The 26,193-nt window shown below is 37.9% G+C and overlaps 1 protein-coding gene across 3 annotated transcripts in view; it reads right to left on the bottom strand.

Annotated features, from left to right (window-relative positions):
• LOC141443957 (fatty acyl-CoA reductase 1) overlaps window positions 1–24,767 on the bottom strand; it is a 97,075-nt gene extending 72,308 nt beyond the window's left edge. Inside the window, exons 1-3 of one of the 3 annotated variants that reach the window (XM_074109387.1) lie at window positions 24,701–24,767; window positions 4,923–5,073; window positions 4,169–4,262 (exon numbers count right to left, since the gene is read on the bottom strand). In XM_074109387.1, the coding sequence (XP_073965488.1) occupies window positions 4,169–4,262; window positions 4,923–5,062 (234 nt within the window). In that variant the 5' untranslated portion in view covers window positions 5,063–5,073; window positions 24,701–24,767. Of the gene's footprint in view, window positions 1–4,168; window positions 4,263–4,922; window positions 5,074–24,610 lie in introns of all 3 variants that reach the window. The other 2 variants (XM_074109389.1, XM_074109388.1) reach the window with 2 other exon arrangements.
• Between the last annotated feature and the right edge of the window lie 1,426 nt (window positions 24,768–26,193).

Genomic DNA, 26,193 nt, shown 5'->3' with positions numbered 1-26,193 from the left:
AAAATGCCTTCGGCTCTTGGACTATATGCCTATTTACCAATATGCCGGTTTACCGGTCGCTATTTCACGTTTCGCCGCTTACGGCAAACCATAGATATTGTGCTGTTTAGTCCTTCGTAATTAATAAAAAAATTATAACAAAAAATTGGACCGACTACAAAAAACCATGAAAATAATTTTCTACCAGTCTGAAGCGGTGCCTCAGCACGAGCCAGCAGGAGTGGATCTATAGTCGTCTATCTCACCTACATACTATACGAGTATATTGTGCTTCAATCACTCCTGCTGGCTCGTGCTGAGGCACCGACTTCAGACTGGTAGAAAATTATTTTCATGGTTTTTTTGTAGTCGGTTAAATTTTTTGTTATATTTTTTTTCACGCTTTTTAGTGTAAAAAGATCTAAGATACAATAGTTTAATGTCAACTGCTCGTCACCTTTTACGAAAAATTGCTTTTTCCGATGCAGAGACGTTCATTATTGAGGAGTCCTGGTGCTTCACCACCCGTTTTACCATATGCATTACGAGGAGCATAAATGGCTTAGCAACTGTGTTAAAGTAATTAAAATTCAACCCGTGAAATACTTGTTATTGAGTAGTAACTCCGATGGTCAACTGTGGTCTTCATCATCAGGTCCACTACACCAAATGATGATTTTCAAGAGCAAATGCATAAGTTACTACTAAATATATCCAAATTGCCATAGGTGTCCCTACAATATTCGAAGATTTCCCTCGATTTCTCTAGGATTCAATCATCAGATCCTGATTTGGTGCTTATGGGACCTAATTGAAGGCATTCCTACACGAACGAAAAAAAACGTTTCAAATCGGTTCATTAATAACGAAGCTGAGGTAACAAACATAAAAATATATATATATTTTTGAAGTCGGTTAAATAGGAACTTAAATAAGAAAAGCTTACACCCGAATTAAGAACCTCCTCCTTTTTTGAAGTCGGCTGAAAAGGTCTATAGATATTCTTCACCAACAAAATCCGGTCTAGTACTCTTGAACTCTGTTAAGTAATATTGAACAAGTACGACACCATTGAAAATGTTTTCATGAATCATGATTGACACATACATTCACTAATATTATAAATGCGTGTGTGTGTGTAAGTTTAACGGATTTGGATGAAATTTAGTATTGATATTGTCGAGAATGGTTTGTAAAATATTTGGGGAAACTCCTGCCTACCCCCACTTACAGATATTTGTATTATCTTACGTCGATATACAAACACTGAATAATCATATTTACACAATAACGGTGAGAGTATTTTAAAGATATTGTGGCCCCCTTAAGGGGCAACCGTGACCCAGGGGGGGTCGACCCACAGATTGAAAAACACTGGTCTAGAATAACACATATTACGAGTACATAGATTACTTTTTATCCCGATATTCCCATGGGATAGGGATTTAACATCGGATTCACAACCGTTGGGATTAGAGATATATTGCTGGACCTGTTTTTAACCCCCGACGGAAGAAGAGGGGTGTTATAAATTTGACCGCTATTTATTTGTGTCTGTCTGTGTTTCTGTCTGTGGACTGTAGCTCTTAAGCGGGTAGACCGATTTGATGCGGCTTTTCTTATTTGAAATCAGGTTTTCTAGCGGTAGTTCTTAGATGTTTCATCAAAATCGGTTAAGTCGTTTTTGAGATATTGAACTTTGAAGTGAAAAAGTCGGGGATTTCTTTGATTTGAAGATATTGAACAATTTCAGGAATGGTAATTTAAAATCGGCCAAGAGCGTGTCGGACACGCCCAAGATAGGGTAGCCGTTACGAAAAAATCTAGTACTTATAATATTTTTCTAAGGATTTTGTATTTTGCACGAAAGCTTCCAATTTTAGGTATATTTTATACCTTTGGCTGCTATTTACTCTTAAGCTAACTACCTCCTAATCATTCTCAAGCAAACTTATTCGTCGTAGTTTTCGTTGTAAATTTGATGTACTTACAAACAACATTTTTCAAATTTTTCAAACGCATAATTTTAATGAAAATGTGCACTTTAAAGTTGAATATTTCGCAAACAGATCACTGAATCGAAAAATAGTCTTCACAGCCCGAAATGATTTTAAAATATCTATCCAACGATCAGCATAGTTGCTACATTACATCCGTACAAAATAACACTTTTCTAAACAATGTCTCTAAACAACGCCGCGAACAGACGGATAGACATACAGACATGGCGAAACTATAAGCTATAAGGGTTCCGGCAACGGAACCCTAAAAAAAGATCCTCTGCTTGAGAGGCTATTGGTCAAACCACTTGCTCCCACTGCTCAATCAGTCACGTGACAGTCATTCAGAAGTGTGTACGCACGAGATGCGGCGGGTTTCGACACGGCGACATTGGCCAGTGTTGGCCAACTTTTGGCCAAGCGGCCTTGGCTTACGGCGCCAAGGTTGCATTCTACGAATATGGCTGAACTTGCCGGGGAATACGGTCACGGTATAGCCGGCGGGGTTCACCCATACGATACAACATAATCCTCCATCAGTCAATCTCCCAGTGTGGGAAAGCTTGAGAATGATGTAGCTCACACCTTCTCCTTAAATATTTAAGAATATTTCTTTGTTTTATATTCTCATTTAATATGTATATTTATGGTTATCCATATTTAATATTATAAATGTGAAAGTGTGTGTATTTGTGTGTATGTTTGTCCGCCTTTCACGTCGAAACGGAGAGGCGGATCGACGTGATTGTTGGCATAGAGATAGTTTTTGGACCCGAGAGTGACATAGGCTACTTTTTATCCCGAAAAAATACACAGTTCCCGAGGGAACAGCGCGCGATAACCGAATTCCACGCGGGCGAAGCCGCGGGCAAAAGCTAGTGTATTTATATATAGTGGTTTATTTGTTTTTTTTTTATTATAATATGTATTAAAGCACTGTATTGTAGCTTCCACAATTTTCGACTCTCAGGGCCTGTTACACCACATGTCCACTAATTTTAAGTGTCAGTTAAAAGTAATGCCGTCTTTGTTTATTCGGACAAAACAAACAGAGACGGCATCACTGATATATGTCACTTAACGTTAGTCGACAAGTGGTGAAACAGGCGCTTAAACTCACTTTTTGTCGGTCCCCAACTGATTGCTCCTTTCATCCACTCAAAAGTTGACTGGCAGAGATCCCTTAAAGGGATACATAAGTATAAGTATCTCAAAGTTTGTCAATTGTATTTTGTTTCTTTTCTTTTGTACAATAAAGAGTTTACATACATTCATCCCACTATAATATTATAAATGCGAAAGTTTGTAAGTCTGTTTGTTTGTTTGTTACTACATCACGTCTAAAGTACTGAACTGATTTAGATGAAATTCGTTGTACAGATAGTTAGAGTCCCGGAGAAGGATATAGGATAGTCTTTATCCCGGAAAAATAAATAGTTCTCGCAGGATAGCTATAAAAGAATTCTGCGCGGACGGAGTCGCGGTTAACGGGTAGTACATTACATGCATATATTTCACTAAGTCGGTGTGTGTGTAGCCGTGGTGGCCTATATACCTAGTGGTTTTACTGGAACCGAAGTCGGAGTCGAAGTTTTTAAATTTAAGATACCGGAACCGGAATCGGAGTCGGAGTTGGTGGCATAAGAGAGATGTAAGTATCCGCAAAAACTTCATTAAAGTAGTTAGTTACATTTGTATATGGCTTCATTGTTAAATTCAATTAAAGTCACATGTCATATGAAACACACTACACTATTACTTATTCTGCAGGGCTACTACGAAACTCGAACTCTCGCTCTCGTATTAAATAGTATAAGCGTCAGAGGGACCGCACGACACGAACACGAACTTCGAGTGTCGAGTTTCGTAGTAGCCCTGCTGTACTAGGTACTTATAAAAAACTCGGATAAGTTTAATTGAAGCGCAAACACTCAAAACACAGCAAATAACCTGATCCCGAATGTAAAATGTTAAGACTATATGTTTGGATGAGAAAAAGTAAACATCTCCACTTTACCAGTTACACGTACGGGAAGGTACATACTCTAAAAAGCTCTGGTACCTATCTTTACCCGAGTGCAAGGAGAGGTAAACTCAAGGCAGTTATCGTATTTTTGACCAGCTTCCAAAAAGGAGGAGGTTCTATGTTCGACTGTATGTTTTTTTTGTTCCATGCTGTTGGTACGTACCGGATCGTTGAGGATATCTTCCATCCGCTGCTGAGGAGTCTTCCCTTTCTTCTGTCGCACCAGCAGGTAGATCTGGCCAATACCTGGGCTCTTCCTGGAACGAGAGGACACAGCATCAAAATGTTGTAAAGATATCTCGATATTAATAAATCGGTAAGAATCGGTAAACTCCTCTTTTTTTGAAGTCGATTCAAGTCCGGCCAAAGGCTTGTCGGGCCGCGAAAACCATATGTAGGAGGGGGGATTCTAGGATATCGAGGAGTACCCTAGAGATTTTGATGAGTGAGTGGCCAAACCGTCATAAAATCCAAAATATAAAAGCTACGAGAGATAATATACCTATTAGAGACGAAATGGCTCTAGAAAAGGTATGTAGTGCCCTGCCATCTTATTGTTATTCTTTGATAGTGCAGAAAAAAAAACAAAAATAACTTTGTCTGTTTGTTACCATTTCACGCTTAAGCAGCTGAACCGATTTAGATGAAATTTGCTTCGTAGATCGTTGATATCCTAAAAGTTGTCGCAGGACAGGATACGAATTCTTAACAGGCTAAGTCCCAGGCATTTTTTTTGTACAAGCTTGTCGCTGACTATAATTTTGGTTCACTGTACTGCCATTATCATTCAACTTACAAACGTATACCAAATTTCAAGTCAATCCGAGCACTGTAACTGGGTCAAAATAAACTTGCAAGATTTGATCCAAATGATTGTAAAAACCTGATGTTGTTAGGTACGAGTAATACTGGCTTACCTGAGGATTTTCTCGATGAGGACCTTCCCCAGGAACCCGGTTCCTCCAGTGACGAAGATGGTCTGCCCAGTGAAAGTCTCGCCGATCCGGTCCGGCAGAGCGTCTATCTCGCTCGCACTTATACCCTCGCTCGCACTCATATTGGAGGATTCTGCGAAACAAAAGTGAGATTTAATAAATATTTGTATTTTGAAAAAATCTTAAGTATACTTGGAAGGTTTAGGTAATTAACTTAACGTAAACAAAACAACGTCAGTCAGTGACAAATATTGAAATTCCCCCATTAATCGTTCTATCGTTCGACTACTCGCATTAACACTTACGCATCGTTCCCTCTCTGACTCTATTTGAAAAAAATTTAGACAATTTTTGCCATCTTAATCCCAAGACATACTTTGCCCAAGTCCCCAACTGGCATAATCTCAAGATAATGACCCCTTAGAAAGTCTTCCCGACTTGCTACCTACAAAACCTTAGCCTATTTTTAAGTAGTTCTAGTGGTGTTCTATTCAGCCTTTACCGATTATAAAACGCAAAAGCCTACATGCACATATTGGTGATGAAGTGACTCTCAGAGACCAAGTTTGCGGTGGTATCTATTTCCGTAAAAAAAAAAACGACCAAGAGCGTGTCGGACACGCCCAAGATAGGGTTTTGTAGCCATTACGAAAAGATTAAATAATATTTTTCTAGGGATTTCGTAGTGTACGGTATCTTCCAAGTTTAGGGTATCATATTTTAAATCCTAGGCTGCTATTTTACTCTTAGGGCCTGTTTCACCACTTGTCAACTGACTTTAAGTGTCAGATAAAAGTAGTGCTGTTTTTGTTTATTCGGACAAAACGAACAGAGACGGCATCACTGATATCCGTCACTTAAAGATAGTCGAAGTGGTGAAACAGGCCCTTAAACTACTAATAATTCTCATGCAATCTTAGCCGTTACAGTTTTCCTTGTAAATTTGGTATACTTATTACCATCCTGTTTTTTTTTAAATTTTCTACCCAACAGTTCAGATTTCCGAAGGCGGGGGGACGCTCGATTTTAATGAAAATTTGCATTTAAAGTTGAATATTTCGCAAACTGATTGCTGAATCGAAAAATCGTCTAGTCAACCTCCCAATGTAAAAAAGACCTATCCAAAGATACCCCACGTTTATGGGAGGAACCTACCCTAAAAAATTGTGGTCACTTCTCATGCTCGTAAAGTTCGTGCTGGATCAAGGCAACATAAAATGACGTTTTATGCTCTAGTGCATAAAGTAAAATCTTCGTCTAAGACCATACTTTGGTCATCAGGTGTCAACAGTCCTTGCGATAGCAAAGGCACAACAATTGAGGCACAACCAAGTACAGGAAGGCAGGCTGATATGGAACCCAATGAAGGCTGTTCACAAGAGGAGGTGTCTTTTTCCTCAGACACACAATTGAATACGGAACAAGAAGTTTCTGAAATATCTACTTTGTCTCCTGACAAATTGTCCAAGAGTGTGGACTACTCAGTAAATGATGTGTTAACGATCTTGGAAATGAAGGAAGAAATAAATAGACTCACGTCTGAACTCGCATGTACTCAAAATCAACTTGAGGAAGTAATTATCGAGAATAATGGTCTGAATAGGCAGGTTGACAAACTACAAAAAGACATCGGTACTTTGAAAAAATGTGTCAATCATCAAACACTGGCACAATGTCTGAAGTGAATGGAAAAAGAGAAATTCTATACACATTGGGGTTGATCAAACCCCGTTACAGACCCCACCAAAGCTATTTTCACCGGCAGGTTCCAAGGGCAGCCTTACTTCTAACTACGTAGAGGATCTGATGCGATTGAAAAACCCTGTAGATACCTTGGAAGTGGAGTTGAGACTGATCAAGGGACAAATCTCTCAGCTCAGTATACAACTGGAACTATTGTCGCAAAAATGATCTTGCCCGAACTATACAGACTACTTTATTGCCAATGACGAAATGGACGTGATTAAACAAGGCATTGAACAATTTCCACCTATCCTGCAACAGAACCGGATGAACTCGTCAACCCCTAGAGCTACAAGGATTATAGAATCATCCATACTTCAGTCGAGAATTTGCCTTATTAGTAACTATTCCTATTATATGCTAAAACTAGTACGGCAGGCATTTCCTAGTGACAACACGTGTCTATATTTGGCACCTGGTGCGGGTATACACGAGCTGTTTTGTGGCCTCCCAGGCAAGCTACAAGACTTTACTCTGAATGATTTCTGTATCTTTTGCATCGGAGACAGGGATTTTACTAACAGTTCAAATTATCATTATTTAGTTGAATTTATAAAAGAACAGCTAAGCGTAGTCCAGCACACTAACATTATTATTTGTTCTCCAACATTTAAAATGAACAATTATTCAAATTTGTTCAACAACCGTGTAGAGATATTTAACAAACTACTATGTAAGGTTAACTTGAGAGAAGAATTTGGTTACATCCTTGATTCTAATTTAAATCTGTCCTATGACAGCAGCATGTTTTCTCGGTATGGAAACGTGAATCGAAAGGGATTCAAAGTAATTTTTAATGATCTGATGATTCTTATGAGGTCATTTCGTATATGTGGTAATGGAAATTATTGTAATTCGCTTCATATTGATGACCATGCCAATGAGACATCTGATAAGCATGAAAACGATGTAAGTGGGCATGTTCAGTCTTCTTTTTTAGAATAGACTCACCACACACATCATCTATCACAACGGATGCAAATTTACACTGTGATGCGGAACATAACTTTTTCTTATTGCATCAAAACATAGCAAGCGTTCTAAGAAAGAAAGACGAACTAGAGATTGTTTTGGCTGACTATATTGTTAAAAAACAAGAAATCAGAGTTATATGCCTAACTGAAACTTTTTTAAGAAAAGGTATGGAAGGCAATGTCCGCCTTAATAAATACAAACTGGCTGCTCACTACTCGCGTGAACAGGAAAGACGGGGGGGTTCTTGCATTTTAATACAAAATGAACTAGATTGTAATAAAATAAACATCTGTGATAAAATTTCTCAAGATTTTGTATTTGAATGTTGTGGTGTGCTAATGAGGGATGTAGGTTTGATGATTATATGTATTTACAGAACTCCCTCTTCAGATGTACAGATATTTTTTGACAAGTTAAATTTACTATTATCAAAAATCAATAAAAAACGGAATAAAATTATCCTATGTGGGGATTGGAATATTAATATACTAAATAATAATCGTATTACACAGCAATTAATGTGCATCTTAGACAGAAACAACCTTCAGATGCACATAACATCACCTACACGACAATACGCTTGCCTGGATATCATCGCGAGTAATATTGCAGATGCAACAGGTCGCAACGATATTTTAGGGCTCTCGGACCACAATGCGGGGCAAATATTATCTTTAAATGCAGGGCAATTAAAAACCCTTCAAAACTGGTGGGAATACAGAAGGGACTTTAGTATGGAAAACATAGAAAAATTTGTTCATTGTATCTCCTCGCTCTCTTTTCACGACATATTAATTCAAACTGATGCAAATAAGGCTTTCAATGACTTTCATGATTTATTGTTATTGTTTTTTGATTTATGTTTTCCTAAAATTAAGATAAGGATGAGCAATAAAAGTAAAAATAGCCCTTGGATAACAAAGGGCATAAGGAGGAGTTGCAAAAATAAACGTTACCTTTATCTGACATATCTAAAATCACATGCTCGGGAAAAGCTATCAAACAAAAGAGCCTACTCTAAATATTCTAAGATTTTGCAGAAATGCATAAATAAAGCACATCGAATTGACAATAAGAAAACAATAACTAATGCAAAAAATAAATGCCGTGCAAGTTGGACTGTCATCAATCGCAATACTGGCTCCAACAAAACAGTAAAACAAATTGACAAAATAAATCACAATGGCAAATATATAACCGAACCTCAAGACATAGCAGAAACCTTTAATAACTATTTTATATCCTTAACCAATTATTCGTCAACAGTACCAAAATCTCCCACAAATAAATTTAAACAAACTAATACAATATTTTTAACACCTGTTTCTGAAAATGAAATTAAACAGATCATCATGACACTAAATAACACGGCTTCGGTAGGCTATGATGCTATAAGCACTAAACTATTAAAATTATGCTCCAGCAAACTGGCGATCCCACTTGCCCATCTCATAAATTTGTCAATTGAACAAGGAATATTCCCCGAAAGGCTTAAGTATTCTGTAATAAAACCAATCTTTAAAAAAGGCAATGTCGCAGATATGGATAACTACAGACCCATTACCCTCATTCCAATAATTTCAAAGATATTTGAAAAAGTAATGGCCAAGAAAATTAATGACTTCATCACCAAAAACAAAATATTAAAACCAGAGCAGTTTGGATTTCAACAGGGAAAATCAACTTCTCTCGCCTGTTTTGAAATGATTAAATATATAACTGAATGCATTGATAGGAAGTCAGCGATTGTAGCACTGTTTCTTGACATGTCTAAGGCATTCGATTTTGTGAACCACAATATACTGTTAAACAAACTATATGATTACGGTATCAGAGGAAAAGCCCACGATTGGCTTAGTAGTTATTTGAGAAATCGCAAACAGTCCACGGAAATAGTAAAGATAGTTAATGGGGAGAAAAAAAGTGCTTTATCACAGTTTAAAACTAATAATAATAGAGGTGTACCCCAAGGAAGCATCTTGGGTCCTTTACTATTTCTCTTATACATTAATGATCTACCCGATATAACTGATCACAAATGTATACTGTTTGCGGATGACACTACAGTATTGTTTGAGTGTAATAATATGACCACTTTTGAAAATGACATAAATGTAACTTTAGCACACATAATTAAATGGATGGAGAAAAAATATTTAAGAGTTAATGTTTCTAAGACCAAGGCTATTCAATTTAGGACAAACAAAGGTAAAAAAATACATTTGAATCTGACTTACAAGAATGATAAAATAGACTTAATAGACACAACGAAGTTTTTGGGCATAGTACTTGATCAGCACTGTAATTGGAAGAGGCACATTGACTTGGTGTGTACAAAGGTGTAGATTTGTCTATGCACTTAATCGGCTAAAAAAGATCACGTCCTTAAAGACAGCTTTGAGTGCTTACCATGGTTATGTTTCCTCAGTCTTGCGCTATGGTGTTATAATTTGGGGTAATTCTGGAGAAATTGTAAGAGCATTCAAAGCTCAAAAAAAGTGTATAAGAGCTTTAACTGGCATTGGAAATAGGGAATCATGCAGGCCTATGTTTAAAAAACTTAACATTCTTCCACTACCATGTATTTATATCGCTGAATTATGTATCTTTGTTAAAGCAAATATTCACTACTTTACTACTATATCGCACATGAATCCCAACGCAAGAAGCACGCGGCTTAATAAATTGCGGACAATTAAAAGCAATCTTGCCTTCTACCGCTACAATGTCGGTGGGATGGCAGTAAAAATTTATAATAAACTCCCAACTAATTTACTAGAGTTGCCGCCTAAAAACTTTAAAGTGGCTATCTTAAAATTCTTGCATTCAAACAATTTTTATAGTGTTAGTGAGTTCTTAAATTATGAAAAACAATAAATATTCAATACATATATAATTCTAGCTACTTAATTGTTAATGACATCGAAATGTGAACATTATTCTACTTGTAGCTTTATTTACACTAAGAACATTTTTGCATGCCTACTTCTATAAGGTAATTGACATTATTGATACTTAATTGAAATTTAAACTTATCACCGCCTATTATGACATAATGTTACGCAAATAAATATATTTCATTTCATTTCAGTCACAAATAAAAAAGTTTCTACATATTTTTTTTTATATTTTTTTAGGGTACCTCCCATAGACGTAAAGTGGGGTGATTTTTTTTCTCATCCAAGCCTATAGTGTGGGGTACTATACCATTGGGGGGTTGCTAAAAACTATTTTTCGATTCATTGATTTGAATAAATTCAGGATGGTAGTAAGTATACCAAACTTTCAAGGAAAACTATAACGGCTAAGTTTGCTTGAGAATTATTAGTAGTTTTACTCTTAAATATCAGCCTGAGGTATAAAATATACCTAAACTTGGAAGACTCCGTATAAAATACCAAATCCGTAGAAAAATAATTATTACTTGTTTTTTTCGTAATGGCTACGGAACCCTATTTTGGGCGTGTCCGACACGCTCTTGGCCGGTTTTTTTGAGTATTTTAGATGTGTCTTTTTGTGTAACAATATTTTTTTGTATAATTTGAATTTTACAGCGCATTGGTGTTCTAACTGTAATGCTGTAATTTTTCGTTGACAAAAAAAAACTTTATTTAATTCTTTCTGTACGTCTTCTAACGTAACATTGTGCTGCCAATGCTGCCATCTATGGTTCCCGCACGTTCCCTAAACAAAGTACTTCTGAAGGTTTCTTCGAAAATTGTCAATTTCACAACATAATAATTATGTTGTTGCTGTGAATATGATGTCAAACACCGACGCGTCATAGCAACGTAACAAGGTCGTTGAAAAAACTGAGAGTTGATTTTACGTGTAATATTTTTTACACGAAACTACATAAATATATTCTATACTTACTAGCTATTTACAATAATAACCTGTTTCCGGCTGTTGACCTTTAAATTAGTTACTTGACAGAGTTCTAGACCACTGGACTTATTTTCTTTCGTTTAGTTTACGAGGCAGTCGGGTTTTTTTTTAGGGTTCCGGAGCCAAAATGGCAAAAACGGAACCCTTATAGCTTCGCCATGTCTGTCTGTCTGTCTGTCCGTCCGCGGCTTTACTCAGTGACTATCAATGTTAGAAAGCTGTAATTTTGCACGGATATACAGGTAAACTATGCTGACAAATTGGTAAAGTTAAAAATTAAAAAAAAAAATATGGTACCTCCCATAGACGTAACGTGGGGGTGTTTTTTTTTCTCATCCAACCCTATAGTGTGGGGTATTGTTGGATAGGTCTTTTAAAACCATTAGGGATTTGCTAAGACGATTTTTCGATTCAGTGCTCTATTTGCGAAATATTCAACTTTAAAATGCTAATTTTCATTAAAATCGAGCCTCCCCCCCCCCCTCTTAAATCTAAACCGGTGGGCGGAAAAATTTGAAAAAATTCAGGATGGTAGTAAGTATATCAAACTTTCAAGCAAAACTATAACGGCTAAGTTTGCTTGAGAATTATTAGTAGTTTATGAGTAAATAGCAGCCTAAGGTATAATATATACCTAAACTTGGAAGATTCCGTATAAAATACGAAATCCTTGGAAAAATATTACTTAATTTTTTCGAAGTGGCAATGGAACCCTATTTTGGGCGTGTCCGACACGCTCTTGGCCAGTTTTTTTTTATGCAAGAACCAGCCCAATTAATTATAATGCACTGCGTTTTAAAATGTCATCACGTCCGCAACATTGCGGTTTTTCTGAAGGACATTGAAATCTTGTTTATGATCTATACCTACATCACGCGATGGTCTAGGATGCATCAGATTATGGCTTGATCATTATGTTTTATGGACGTAGATGCATGCATTAATCTATGAAGTACTTATGTATGTACAATTGTACATGTATGTATGTATGTATGGGTGAATTCCGAATGTTTAATTAGGTACAGAATTTGAAAATCGAACTTAGTATCGATTTGATGCTATCTCTCGCTTTTTAAACGACGGAAAAAAACGGAGGAGGTTCTCAAGTCGACGCATAACTTTTTACAGAGTAGTCCGATTTTGATAATTCTTTTTTTAGGATTCCGTACCTCGAAAGGAAAAAACGGAACCCTTATAGGATCACTTTGTTGTCCGTCCGTCCGTCTGTCAAGACCCCTTTATCAGGAACGCGTGGAGGTTCAAGCTGAAATTTATATGAAATACTCAAGTCTACTGTCCCTTGGAGCTGTGAAAAAATCAAACTTCTAAGCCAACGCAATCAAAAGATGCAGCCGTTTATGCTGCAAATTTCCGCAAATTTTCGAAACTCGCAAGGGAATCAAAACCTACAACGGGTACTTCCCGTGAATCTTGAAATTTGGTACGAAGCAACGTCTTATAGCACAGATAAAGTAAAACTTGCGAAAACCGTAAATTTTTAGTTACATCATATAGGTAATAAAAAAATTTTTAATAATTGTAAAGTTACTACCTACACGTTTGTACGGAACCCGAACCGGAAATAATAGACCTTTTTTTATTCATGTTGAAGTGAAAGTGATCGATCAAAGTCAAGTTCAAATATCTGAAATTCAGTGAGTAGACCCAACTATGTCCTCAACATTAAAAAAAAAAAGTACCTACTTTGTCTCACGGAGTAAGCAAAATGCGATTTTTATTATTAATAGCAAAAAATAGGCCTGTTTGAGGTGCTGAGGTGAAAAAATATTTGCACTAATAGGTATTTACTTTATTCATCATCATCATCTCAGCCTATATATGTCCCACTGCTGGGCACAGGACTCCTCTCAGAACAAGAGGGCTTGGGCCATAGTTCCCACGCGGGCCCAGTGCGGATTGGGAACTTCACACGCACCATTGAATTGCTTCGCAGGTTTGTGCAGGTTTCCTCACGATGTTTTCCTTCACCGCAAAGCTCGTGGTAAATTTCAAATGTAACTCCGCACATGAATTTCGAAAAACTCAGAGGTGCGAGCCGGGGTTTGAACCCACGACCCTCTGTTTGAGAGGCGATAGGTCAAACCACTAGGCCACCACGGCTTCATTTACTTTATGAAATTTTTGCAATTCTGAGAATGGCCGGGACACAGCGTATTGCCACGGCTGCTGCTGGTTTTTTTTTTTTTTTTATTCGACTGGATGGCAAACGAGCAAGTGGGTCTCCTGATGGTAAGAGATCACCACCGCCCATAAACATCTGCAACACCGGGGGTATTGCAAACGCGTTGCCAACCTAGAGGCCTAAGATGGGATACCTCACGTGCCAGTAATTTCACCGGCTGTCTTACTCTCCACGCCGAAACACAACAGTGCAAGCACTGCTGCTTCACGGCAGGATTAGCGAGCAAGATGGTGGTAGCAATCCGGGCGGACCTTGCACAAGGTCCTACCACCTGCAAAAGTTTCAGTTAAGTGGTTTTCAGTATTTCAATTAAAATACGTATCTTCTCCAAAAAATACGATTCAACCAAATAACTTGGGGCTAAGCGAGCATGGCCGGCCATATCGTGCCGGTTGGCGCGTTGCGACAGCGTTTTCCGCCGCCGCGTGGCGCAACGCACGCGCAGCCTTGGAGCATTACTCCGAATATGTCGTATCCGTCATATAAGAAAATGTTCAACGGCCTTTTACAGCCGTTGTAAAAACGGATAAACTATTAGTATTTTTGGAAGTTTTTAGGGTTCCGTAGTCAACTAGGAACCCTTATAGTTTCGCCATGTCTGTCTGTCTGTCCGTCCGCAGCTAAGCTCAGAGACTGTTAGTACTAGAAATTTGGCATGAATAGACAGTAGTAAAATAAAAAAAAACCCGGTTGCCGGTGAAATTACTGGCACTTGAGGTATCCCATCTTAGGCCTCTTGGTTGGCAACGCATATGCAATACCCTTGGTGTTGCAGGTGTTTATGGGCGGTGTTGAACTCTTACCATCAGGAGACCCACTTGCTCGTTTGCCATCCAGTCGAATAAAAAAAAAGTTTGCCAAATATTCAAATTTAAAGTGAATATTTTCAGTAAAATCGAGCGTTCCACCCTTCCTCTCTAAAATCTAAGCCGGTGGGTGGAAAAATTTGAAAACATTCAGGATTGTCGGTTGTAAACATATCAAACTTACAAGGAAAACCATAACGGTTAAGTTTTCTTGGGAATTATTAGTAGTTTTAGTAAATAGCAGCCTAAGGTATAAAATATACCTAAACTTGGATAATTCCGTACACAATACGAAATCCTTTGAAAAATATTACTAGATTTTTTCGTAATTTATACGGAACCCTATCTTGGGCGTGTCCGACACGCTCTTTGATAAATAATTTTCAAGCAATCTTAGCCGTTATAATTTTCCTTGTAAGTTTGATATACTTACTTGATGGTAGTATGGAAGGTAGTACGAGAGGAAAATGGGTTAAATGCTTGAGTTTTACACTCTGCTTTTCACTTAGATTGCGAGGAATTGAAATACCTAGCAACAAAGGAAACAATTGTTCACTTTCTATATACCTTTTATTTTTCATACATCATCCCAGCCTATATACGTCCCAATGCTGGGCACAGGCCTCCTCTCAGAACAAGAGGGCTTGGGCCATAGTTCCCACGCGGGCCCAGTGCGGATTGGGAACTTCACACACACCATTGAATTGCTTCGCAGGTTTGTGCAGGTTTCCTCACGATGTTTTCCTTCACCGCATAGCTCGTGGTAAATTTCAAATGTAATTCCGCACATGAATTTCGAAAAACTCAGAGGTGCGAGCCGGGGTTCGAACCCACGACCCTCTGCTTGAGAGGCGATAGGCCAAACCACTAGGCCACCACGGCTTTTTTTTTTTTCATACATTATTATATAATTATATTTTTTTTAATTTTATCGATTTATTTTGATTGATTTGATAGATTTTTAGTTATATATAAATTAAAAAATATGTAGGTAGAAACTTTTTTGTTTGTGGCTGTTGACGCCTGATCACCTTGGTATTAGATGAAGATTTTACTTTATGCACTAGTGTATAAAAAGTCATTTTCACACCTCTCCTTCAGAAAAGTAACTTTTTCTCCCTGACGAGAGGGAGCAAAGTGCAACTTTTCTGTTCAAGGCTTTTCTAAGTGTTTTATTGCAAATGCCATTTTTTTGAAATTGATAATTGTAAAGCTATGCCATTTTCTATGCTGGTTGTTCTTTAATAATATCTAGAATTATTTTTTTCAAGTATCTTAATGCTCGGTGTGAAAAGTTGTATGAGCCACTCGGGAGCAAAATTATTTTCATCTTGGGCGTTAACACTTGAATCCCTCATTATGCTCAGGATTCTATTGCAGAATCCTTCGCTACATTCTGGATTCAATGTACGCCCTCGCCGTAAATACACCATTTTGCTCCCTTGTGACACAAATAACTATTTATGTCGCCTTGGACTTTCCGAGCATGAGAAGTGTTTTTTTTTCTTTTTGCATCCCGACTCGAGCCGGCGCCCACGCCACTGAGGCTGTCTTCGCCAAACCACTTCCGGGACAGTTACCTTGACCCCAGCGTTTGTTCCGGCCACACCGCGCCACAAGCGTTCAGTTAACTCGAGCAGTTATCTCACGCCGTTGCGTAATAGTCGAGTCTTCGTGTTACAGCAAATACCACAGTTAAATAGTGCCAAGTGGTTTTAAGCGGTAACTAACGAAATACTTAAGTAAGGGGCTGTTTCACATCCATTGATTAGTGTTAACCGACGGTTAAATGTGATGCCGTCTCCGTCTATTAGAACAAAACAAATAGAGACGGCATCACACCTAACCGCTAAACCTAATGTGATGGTGGATGGTGAAACAGCCCCTTAGTTTAAGGAATAATTTAATTTAACGTGGAATAACGTAACCTAACCAACAAAACGTTGGAAAACCCCGACTTTGTCACTTCAAAGTTCCGGCTCAACCGATTTTGATGAAACATGTCTAAGAACCATCGCTAGAAAACCAGATTTGAAATAAAAAAACCGCACTCAAATCGGTCCACCCGTTTAAGAGCTACGGTGCCACAGACAGACACACAACACACAGACAGACACACAGACACACATAGCGGCTAAATTTATAACACCCCTCTTTTTGCCGTCCGGGGCGGAAGATAATTTTGCCGCCCTCTCATTTCGGTATTGGAATTTAAAAAAATATTACAATAATTCCAAAAAACCTTTCGGTAAGAGCAGTCATCAGCTCAGTCAGAGCTTTCTTTCTTTCTTTCATTAACCCCCGACGCAAAAAGAGGGGTGTTATAAGTTTGACAGCTATGTGTGTCTGTGTGTTTGTCTGTCTCTCTGTGGCACCTCAGCTCTTAAACGGGTGGACTGATTTGAATGAGGTTTTTTATTTGAAAGCAGGTTTTCTAGCGATGGTTCTTAGACATGCTTCATCAAAATCAGTTCAGCCGTTTTTGAGATACACTTTGAAGTGACAAAGTTTTTTGTTGGTTAGGTTATTATTATTGCACAGGTGACAAATAAAAGAAACCGGCCAAGAGCGTGTCGGACACGTCCAAGATAAGGCTCTATTACTAATCTTTGATTTGGTTCCCCGAAAATGCGCAAATTTCACAAAATGTCGTCATTAGTAATTGAACAATTAGCAAACATTGATCCAATAGAAAGCGACAGTAGTTGCGTTGCCGCAAACAGACAGACAAACATTGACTTAGCGACCTGCATGTGTAAACATAGTGATCGTTGCGCGTACAAAATGTCACGATTTCCACTCATTTCTGCAATGTTGGTAGTTCACTCGATAATATAAATATTATGAAGTACCCATTACATAACTGAATATGAATACTTATTGTTTTTATTTTTCGAGTGTATGTATATACATATATTGTATGTATGTCCATTTCTTTGGTACTCGCTGCAGCCTAAACGGCTGGACGGATTTAAACATATTATGAGGTATCATTCGTCATAACTGTTGGAGTGACATAGGCTATGTAATATTGCAATATAGCGTTTGCGAAAAAAAATATGGCGGAGGAATGAAAAAATGTATTTTAAGAATATGGGTATGAAATGAAAGCTAATAATTAGCCCATTCTAAATATATATGAGTTACCAGCTTTTTCCCGCGGCTTCGCCCACGTGGAATTCGGTTCTCTCGAACACTGTGCATTTTTTCGTGATAAAAAGTAGTCTATGTCACTCTCTGGCCCATAAACTATCTCTATGCCCAAAAACACGTCGATCCGTCGCTCCGTTTCGACGTAAAAGACGGACAAACATACAAACAAACACATTTTCGCATTTATAATATTAGTATGGATAATACTTTTTAACCCCCGACGCAAAAAGAGGGGTGTTATAAGTTTGACCGCTATGTGTGTCTGTGTGTCTGTATGGCTGTGGCACCGTAGCTCTTAAAGGGGTGGACCGATTTGAATACGGTTTGTTTTTAATTGAAAGCAGCTTTTCTAGCGATGGTTCTTAGAAATGTTTTATCAAAATCGGTTCAGCCGTTTTTGAGATATAGAACTTTTTATGTACCATTTTCACAGAAATTATTAAATAAAACAGAAAATTTGAAAAATCAAAAACCCGACTGCCTTAAAAACTAAAAGGAAGAAAATAAGTCTAGTGTATTAGAACTTTGTTAAGTAGTTTAGTTAATTTAAAGTTCAAGTCGGGACATATTAGGTACACACTAAGAATTTTTGACCTGGACACGATTTGAATAGGTCCCGACTGTTGAACTTTAACTTAGCTACTTAACAGAGTTCTAGCCCACTAGACTTGTTGTCTTTTTAAGGCAGTCGGGTTTTTCGATTTTTTAAATTTAATGTTTTGAAGTTTAATTAAGGCAGACGGGTGTTTATATTTTTCAATTAATTTTTAGGGTTCCCGGGCCAAAATGGCTCCCTTATAGTTTCGCCATGTCTGTCTGTCTGTATGTCTGTATGTCTGTCTGTCCGTCCGTCCGCGGCTTTGCTAAGGGACTATCAATGCTAGAAAGCTGTTATTTTGCACGGATATATATGTAAAGTATGCCGAAAAAATGGTACAATAAAAAAACTAAAAAAAAAATTTTTTTAGGGTACCTCCCATAGACGTAGTGTGGATGATTTTTTTTTCCTCATCCAACCCTATAGTGTGGGGTATCGTTGGATAGGTCTTTTAAAACCATTAGGGGTTTGCTAAGACGATTTTTTGATTTGTTTGCAAAATACTCACGTTTAAAGTGCAAATTTTCATTAATCCCCCCCCCCTCTCTAAAATGTAAACCAATGGGTGGAAAAATTTGAAAAAAATACAGAATGGTAGTAAGTATATCAAACTTTCAAGGAAAACTATAACGGCTAAGTTTGCTTGAGAATTATTAGCAGTTTAAGAGTAAATAGCAGCCTCAGGTATAAAATATACCTAAACTATGGAAGATTCCGTATGAAATACGAAATCCTTAGAAAAATATCACTTAATTTTTTCATAATGTCTACAGAACCCTATTTCGGGCGTGTCCGACACGCTCTTGGCCGGTTTTTTATATCTTCGATGTTATGACATGGAAAGATCTACGAAACGACCAATTGTACATTGAATGTTTTATTTAGTGAGATGAGTACGCCAGAGCTATCTGCATACTAAATTTCATCCGAATCCGTGCAGTCGTTTTAGCGTGAAGGAATAACAAACACACACAGCAGGTGCAGGTGGTAGGACCTTGTGCAAGGTCCGCCCGGATTGCTACCACCATCTTGCTCGCTAATCCTGCCGTGAAACAGCAGTGCTTGCACTGTTGTGTTTCGGCGTGGAGAGTAAGACAGCCGGTGAAATTACTGGCACTTGAGGTATCCCATCTTAGGCCTCTAGGTTGGCAACGCATCTGCAATCCCCCTGGTGTTGCAGGTGTCTATGGGCGGCGGTGATCTCTTATCATGAGGAGACCCACTTGCTCGTTTGCCATCCAGTTGAATAAAAAAAAAACACATACCTACTCACAAACTTTCGCATTTTAATATTAGTAGAATTAGGAATTAATAGGATTGAATGAGCATAATATTAGCTATGGTGCTAATGTCTTAAAATGTGAATGCTACTGAACTTGACCAGTTACTGGTCCTGTAGTTTTACAAGCTAAACAAACGTAAATGTCCAGTTTTCGCAACTAGAAGTATTGAAGCGACGCGTTGGGCAACTGTAGCGGCCCTGTAGCGGTTTGCGCCATCTACAGAACGTAGGACTAGTTCTTTCTAACTCCTAGTTGGCGGCATGTTAGGCAATTGACTTCTGGACTTTCTTGAAATGTAATATCGCACATGAACTCAGAAGTGCGAGCCGGGGTTTGAACCCACGATCCTCTGTTTGAGAGGCGATAGGTCAAACCACTAGGCCACCACGGAGAACACGCGATGTGCAGTTACAAATGAATGCTCACGTTTATCACCAATTTTTAACCCCCGACGCAAAAAAGGGGTGTTATAAGTTTGACCGCTAGTGTGTCTGTGGCACCATAGCTCTTAAGCGGGTGGACCGATTTGAATGCGGTGTTTTTATTTGAAAGCAGGTTTTTAAGCGAATTCATGACGTCAAAATCACCAGTTTCTGCTGAAAAATAAGGAAAATACGAGTGTACAAAGTTTTCATTTATCTCTTTCGAGAAAAAGAATTTAAGTATGATGTCATAGTTCATGTCTAATTCGAGTATCTGCATCATTGACAATTTAAAACGTCCATGTTTTCGTATTTTTTTGGGTTCCGTAACTCAAAAAAAAACGGAACCATTATTTATTTATAGGTTCACTTTCACTGTCCGTACATCTGTCTGTACGAAGTAGCTTTTATAGCATAACCATAAGAAAAGTCCCATTGTTAGGGTTCCGTACCCAAAGGATAAAACCGGCCAAGAGCGTGTCGACCACGCCCAAAATAGGGTTCCGTAACCATTAGGAAAAAAATAAGTAATATTTTTCTAAGGATTTCGTATTTTATAAGTTTAGGTATATTTTATACCTTAGTCTGCTATTTAAGAGTAAAACTACTAATAATTCTACTTATAATACTTGGCATAAGTTTTAGTTGTAATTATAATTTTCACTAGAAATATTACAACGGCGACCTTTTTAGTCATCATCATCATCATTATCATCCCAGCCTATATACGTCCCACTGCAGTGCACAGGCCTCCTCTCGGAATGAGAGGGCTTGGGCAGTAGTTCCCACGCGGGCCCAGTGCCAACTGGGAACTTCACACACACCGCTGATTTGCTTCGCAGGTTTGTTCTGCAGGTTTCCTCACGATGTTTTCCTTCGCCGTAAAGCTCGTGGTAAATTTCAAATGTAATTCCGCACATGAATTTCGAAAAACTCACACGTGCGAGCCGGGGTTTGAACCCACGATCCTCTGCTCGAGAGGCCAAAGGTGAAACCACTCGGCTACCACGGCTCGACCTTTTTAGTACTGCACCAATATTGTCTGCGGTGGTGGTCACTGTTTCGTCTATATCTCTCTGTCTCACGTACAATCGAACAAATGGAATCATGAATGACCTAGGGTAGAACCTTTGTGCTACTAATGTCATGTTGACATCCCATACTTTTGTCAAGGAAATCATAGTGAAATTGATTATTAAAAGGTTCTACCGAGGGCCATGATTCAATTGGTTCGACAGTGCGGATAAAGAACTTCAAACGCATCAATGAAATACTTCGCAGGCTTGCACAAGTTTCGTCCTTCACCGTAAAGCTCGCGGTAAATTTCAAATGTAATTTCGCACATGAATTTCGAAATACTCAGAGGTGCGAGCCGGGGTTTGAACCCACGATATTCTGCTTGAGAGGCAACAGGTCACACCAATAGAAAAATGTAATGAAAGGTCTGCACTGCGAACTGAAATAGTACATTGTCTTAAGGGCGGTAAATAAGATTCTATTAGGAACCCGAAGTCAAATAAAACCGGCCAAGAGCGTGTCGGACACGCCCAAAATAGGGTTCGTTAGCCATTACGAAAAAAAATAGTAATATTTTTCTAAGGATTTCGTATTTTATACCTTAGGCTGCTATTTACTCATAAACTACTAATAATTCTCAAGCAAACTTAGCCGTTGTAGTTTTCCTTGAAAGTTTGATATATTTACTACCATCCTGAATTTTTTTAAACTTTTCCACCCACCGGTAATACTGAATCGAAAAATCGTCTCAGAAAACCCGTAATGGTTTTACTTTCAATGGCTAAGTAAGACCTATCCATCGATACCCCACACTATAGGGTTGGATGAGAAAAATAAAATCACCCCCTCTTTATATACGTCTATGGGAAGTACTCTTAAGATTATTTTTTTAAACTTTTTATTGTACCATTTTGTGGGCATAGTTTACATATACAGTTGTGGTCATATAATTAAGAACGATTTTTTATAGAGAAGATTTTTTCAAACTGACAAGTGTTACTAACTGTATGTATATTTTTGTACTTCTCTCGGTATTTGTAAAACTTTTCCTTACTAGAGGTAAATTCATTTATACATATAATTGGCTAAAAAATAAATAGGTAAACTTTATATATTACATCTAAACCTAGTATTACTACTTACTGGCTGGTCATATAATTAAGAACACTGAATTTTTTTTTTTATTCAAATTTAAATAGAGAACGGACCGCCGCTTTGTGGTTTTAGGTTATTATTTGAATAATTAATAAAGTCTTAAAGGCGTATGCTTTATATAAAAACAACGGGGAAAAATAAAAGTTGTAAAAATCTACAAGAAAAGTAATACTAAAACTTCGCGACAAGAATTGGTCGTATAAACACATAGCCGATCATCTGCAATGTTCAAAAACTATGGTTTTCCACGCCATAAAGCATTTTGCTACGTATCAAACTACTTCAAATGTTCCGCGTGTACCTAGACAAAGAAAGTCATCTCGTCGAGATGATCGAAATATCGTTCGTTTGGCAAAACAAAATTCTTTTAAAGGGTCTAATGAGTTGAGAAAAGAATATTTTGGCGAAAACAACCCTTCAGCAATCTCGGCACGCAGTATTCGAATGCGTTTGGTGGAAGAAAAGTTGCACGGAAGGATAGCAAGGAAGGTGCCTATGTTGAAACGGTGTCATAGGCAAGCCCGGCTTGCATTTGCAAGAAGATATGAAAACTGGACAGTCAGACAGTGGAAAAACGTTCTTTTTTCTGACGAGACAAAAATAAATAGGGTATGTTCTGATGGCAAACGATATGTAAAACGGCCTCCAAATAAAGCATCCGACCCAAAGTACACAAAAGTAACTTTAAAGCATGGCGGGGGAAATGTAAAAATTTGGGGATGTTTTTCTGGACATGGTGTTGGACCTGTTAGGCTGATAGAAGGAAACATGGATCAATTTCAATACAAAAACATACTGGAAGAAACAATGTTACCATATGCTGAAGGCGTGCCTCCGGTTATTTGGACATTCCAGCACGACAATGATCCCAAGCATACTGCACGTACCGTTAAGGAATTCCTCACATCGCAATCAGTTTCTGTCTTAGATTGGCCAGCCAACAGCCCCGATCTTAGAGCAATAGAGCACCTTTGGTGCGAAGTCAAGAAAAAAGTTTCAAATCGACAGTGTGGCAATTTAAGAGAACTGTATGACGTATTCTTAGAAGAATGGAACTCTATCTCTCTTGCGAAATGTCAAAAAATGATAGATTCAATGCCTCGCCGGTGTAAGGCAGTAATAAAAAGCCGTGGACATGCTACTAACTATTAATTTTAGTTAAAATGTTATTACATTGCTTTTTTTTCTGTACAAACTTCACGTTAGTGTGATTTAGTTAATCTAAGTTTCAAATAAAAAAACTTTCGAACAGTTCAATAAATCGTTCTTAATTATTTGTCCAGCTTCATTACTATTTGAATTTGTTACTTAAGAGAATAAAAACAAAATTTGTAAAAAAATGACAGTAATTTTATTCTTTATTCTAAATCCCGTTTGCTCTATTCATGTGGCTATTTCATAACGTAACTAGTTACTTCTAAGAAGGACCCACGACTACACATGACATGATTTAGTTAAAAATAATCTGGAACTTCAAATCGTTCTTAATTACGTGGCCACCACTGTATATCCGTGCAAATTACTACTTTCTAGCATTTATAGTCCCTGAGCAAAGCCGCGGACGGACAGACAGACAGACAGACAGACATGGCGAAACTATAAGGGTTCCGTTTTTGCCATTTTGGCTCCGGAACCCTAAAAATTGAGGGTTATCTATTTAGTCGTTGTTTGTAATTAAAATACCGACCGGGTGACATTCAACGTTGTTCGTCGTTCATCACATTTGTAAGTAAATAGTAATACGTATGTTTATAAGACAAATAGATGTGGTTTTTACAACGAATACTGGTTTTTTTTAACGGCTCTATTGAATAGGTTAATAGAATAATGTTGCGTCCAAAAATGTACAACTCAAGGGCGCATACAGTCAAATAAGTCGTAAAAAATAATATTATGCTTTTATTATTATATTATATATTTGAATATTCTATATAAATCCAAATCGGTCAAACATGTACGTAATGTATGTAGACCACATGTAAATTCTTTATTGTACAAAAGAAGAGAAACAAAATACAATTGACAGACTTTGAGATGCTTGTACAGAGGCGGACTTATCCCTTTAAGGGATCTCTACCAGTGCTACCTTTGAGTAGATGAGAGTCAACATGTTCTTTTATTGTCACTGAATCATGTGGTAACAGAGTAGCACGATAAAGGGTTTATTCATTATTACGTATAATCCACAATATAACGCATGAATCAATTAATTAATATTTAGGTACCTGCAGCAACAAACAGTTTAGTTACCTATTGAAAACCAACGTAACTTTTAGAAAAAAAAAATGCCGAAGTGTGTTTTGGCGTGACTGTTTTGACTTCAACATGGTCCTCTTTGATATTACCTAATTTCTAATTTAAAAAGTTAAGTCTTACATTTTTTTCAGTAGGTTTAGTAAGTAGTATTTCAAATCTAAAGTAACCTACCTACCGTAGTTCCGTGTAAGTTTTTCTCCCTGAGCCACTGTCACTGAGTTTTAGGTAAACGTTTTTAGGTAAGTAATAGTAAAAACTTACCTAATTTATTATTTTGAACACGAGGTATTCAGCCGGCGCGGCGCTACGGACTGCGGCTGCGCGTGCGCCGCGAAAACTCGTGCTTTTGGCCTTCGGGAAAGCGGTGGATTTGAGACAAGTGCGTACTGTTTTCGGTACAAAGGTTCCGTAGGTTAAGTAAACAAATGTCATGGGAGGGAATACCCTCATTATTCTCAACATCTTCTTTCTTGGCCGGTTTTTTAGGGTTCCGGAGCCAAAATGGCAAAAACGGAACCCTTATAGTTTCGTCAAGTCCGTCTGTCTGTGTATCCGTCCGTCTTTCCGTATGTCACAGGCATTTTACTCGAAAACTACAAAATGTATATCAATGAAATTTGGAGTACAGATGTCTTGTCAAAGCCGCTATTTAGTTTTGTAGTGAAATTACAAAACTAAATATTTATAAGGGGGGGGGGGGACACTCCATACACGTAACGGAAATTGAATATTTTTTTTAACTCGCGTCAAGATGTGGCACATAATTCGACAGCTCTTTTGAAAAGATAGTAAGGTTTCTCAAAAACTTTTTTGATTAAGTGAAGATTTCCGGAAATAATCGCTCCCAAAGTAGCAAAAATTGTGTCCCCCCCCCCCCTCTATCTTGTAAACCGTTTATCCAAAAAATATGCAAAAAATATGAAAAGTTAACGCTTAATAAATACTTTCAAAGAAAATTGGATTCAACATGATCGGATTTTTGACTTATTGCCGAAAAACTGCGCTTCTCAACAAAAGGACGCAAGTGCCGTGAAGATACGCTCTTTTTCTGGTAATAGATATTAAGACTGTAGTAAGTGTTTTCATTGTGTTATAACGCACATAATATTCCATCTCAGCCTATATACTTCCCACTGCTAGGCACAGGCCTCCTCTCAGAACAAGAGGGCACATAATATTACTTGATTTTTTTCGTAATGGCTACGAAACCCTATCTTGGGCGTGTCCGACACGCTCTTGGCCAGTTTTTCTTAGATTTCCAGTAGAGTAACTTCAAACTCAGTCTATAGGCCTGCTATAGACCTATAGGTACTGCGAAGTGCAAAATTCTAACTTCGCATATTGCCGTCCCGCTCCCGCTGACTACTTATATTAGGTATTTAATACGAGAGTGAGAGGGACGGTACAATACTTTCGTAGTTGCCCCCTGATTTCGGAAAGCCCCGCTGAGACCTTTGTGTACGGAACCCTAAAAAGGTGAGGCGTCTGATTGGCTTCATGCTTTAGTCCTTTCATATTTTGCGAGTATAACGTTAACAAAAAAGTAAAACCGACTCAAAAAAAAATAAAAAAATATCAAAATATGGAACAGACTACAAAATCGTGCACACGAGCCAGCAGGAGTGGAACAATAGTCGTCTACCTCACCAACATACTATGGGTTTCGATCCCTCCTGCTGGGTCGTGCTGAGTCACCGACTTCGAGCTAGTAGGTGCCTACCTAGAAGAATATTTTCAAGGGTTTAGTTGTCGGT

Source organism: Choristoneura fumiferana, chromosome 28 (genome assembly GCF_025370935.1).
Source record: "Choristoneura fumiferana chromosome 28, NRCan_CFum_1, whole genome shotgun sequence".
Classification (NCBI taxonomy): domain Eukaryota; kingdom Metazoa; phylum Arthropoda; class Insecta; order Lepidoptera; family Tortricidae; genus Choristoneura; species Choristoneura fumiferana.
This window is presented reverse-complemented; position numbering and strand designations above follow the sequence as displayed.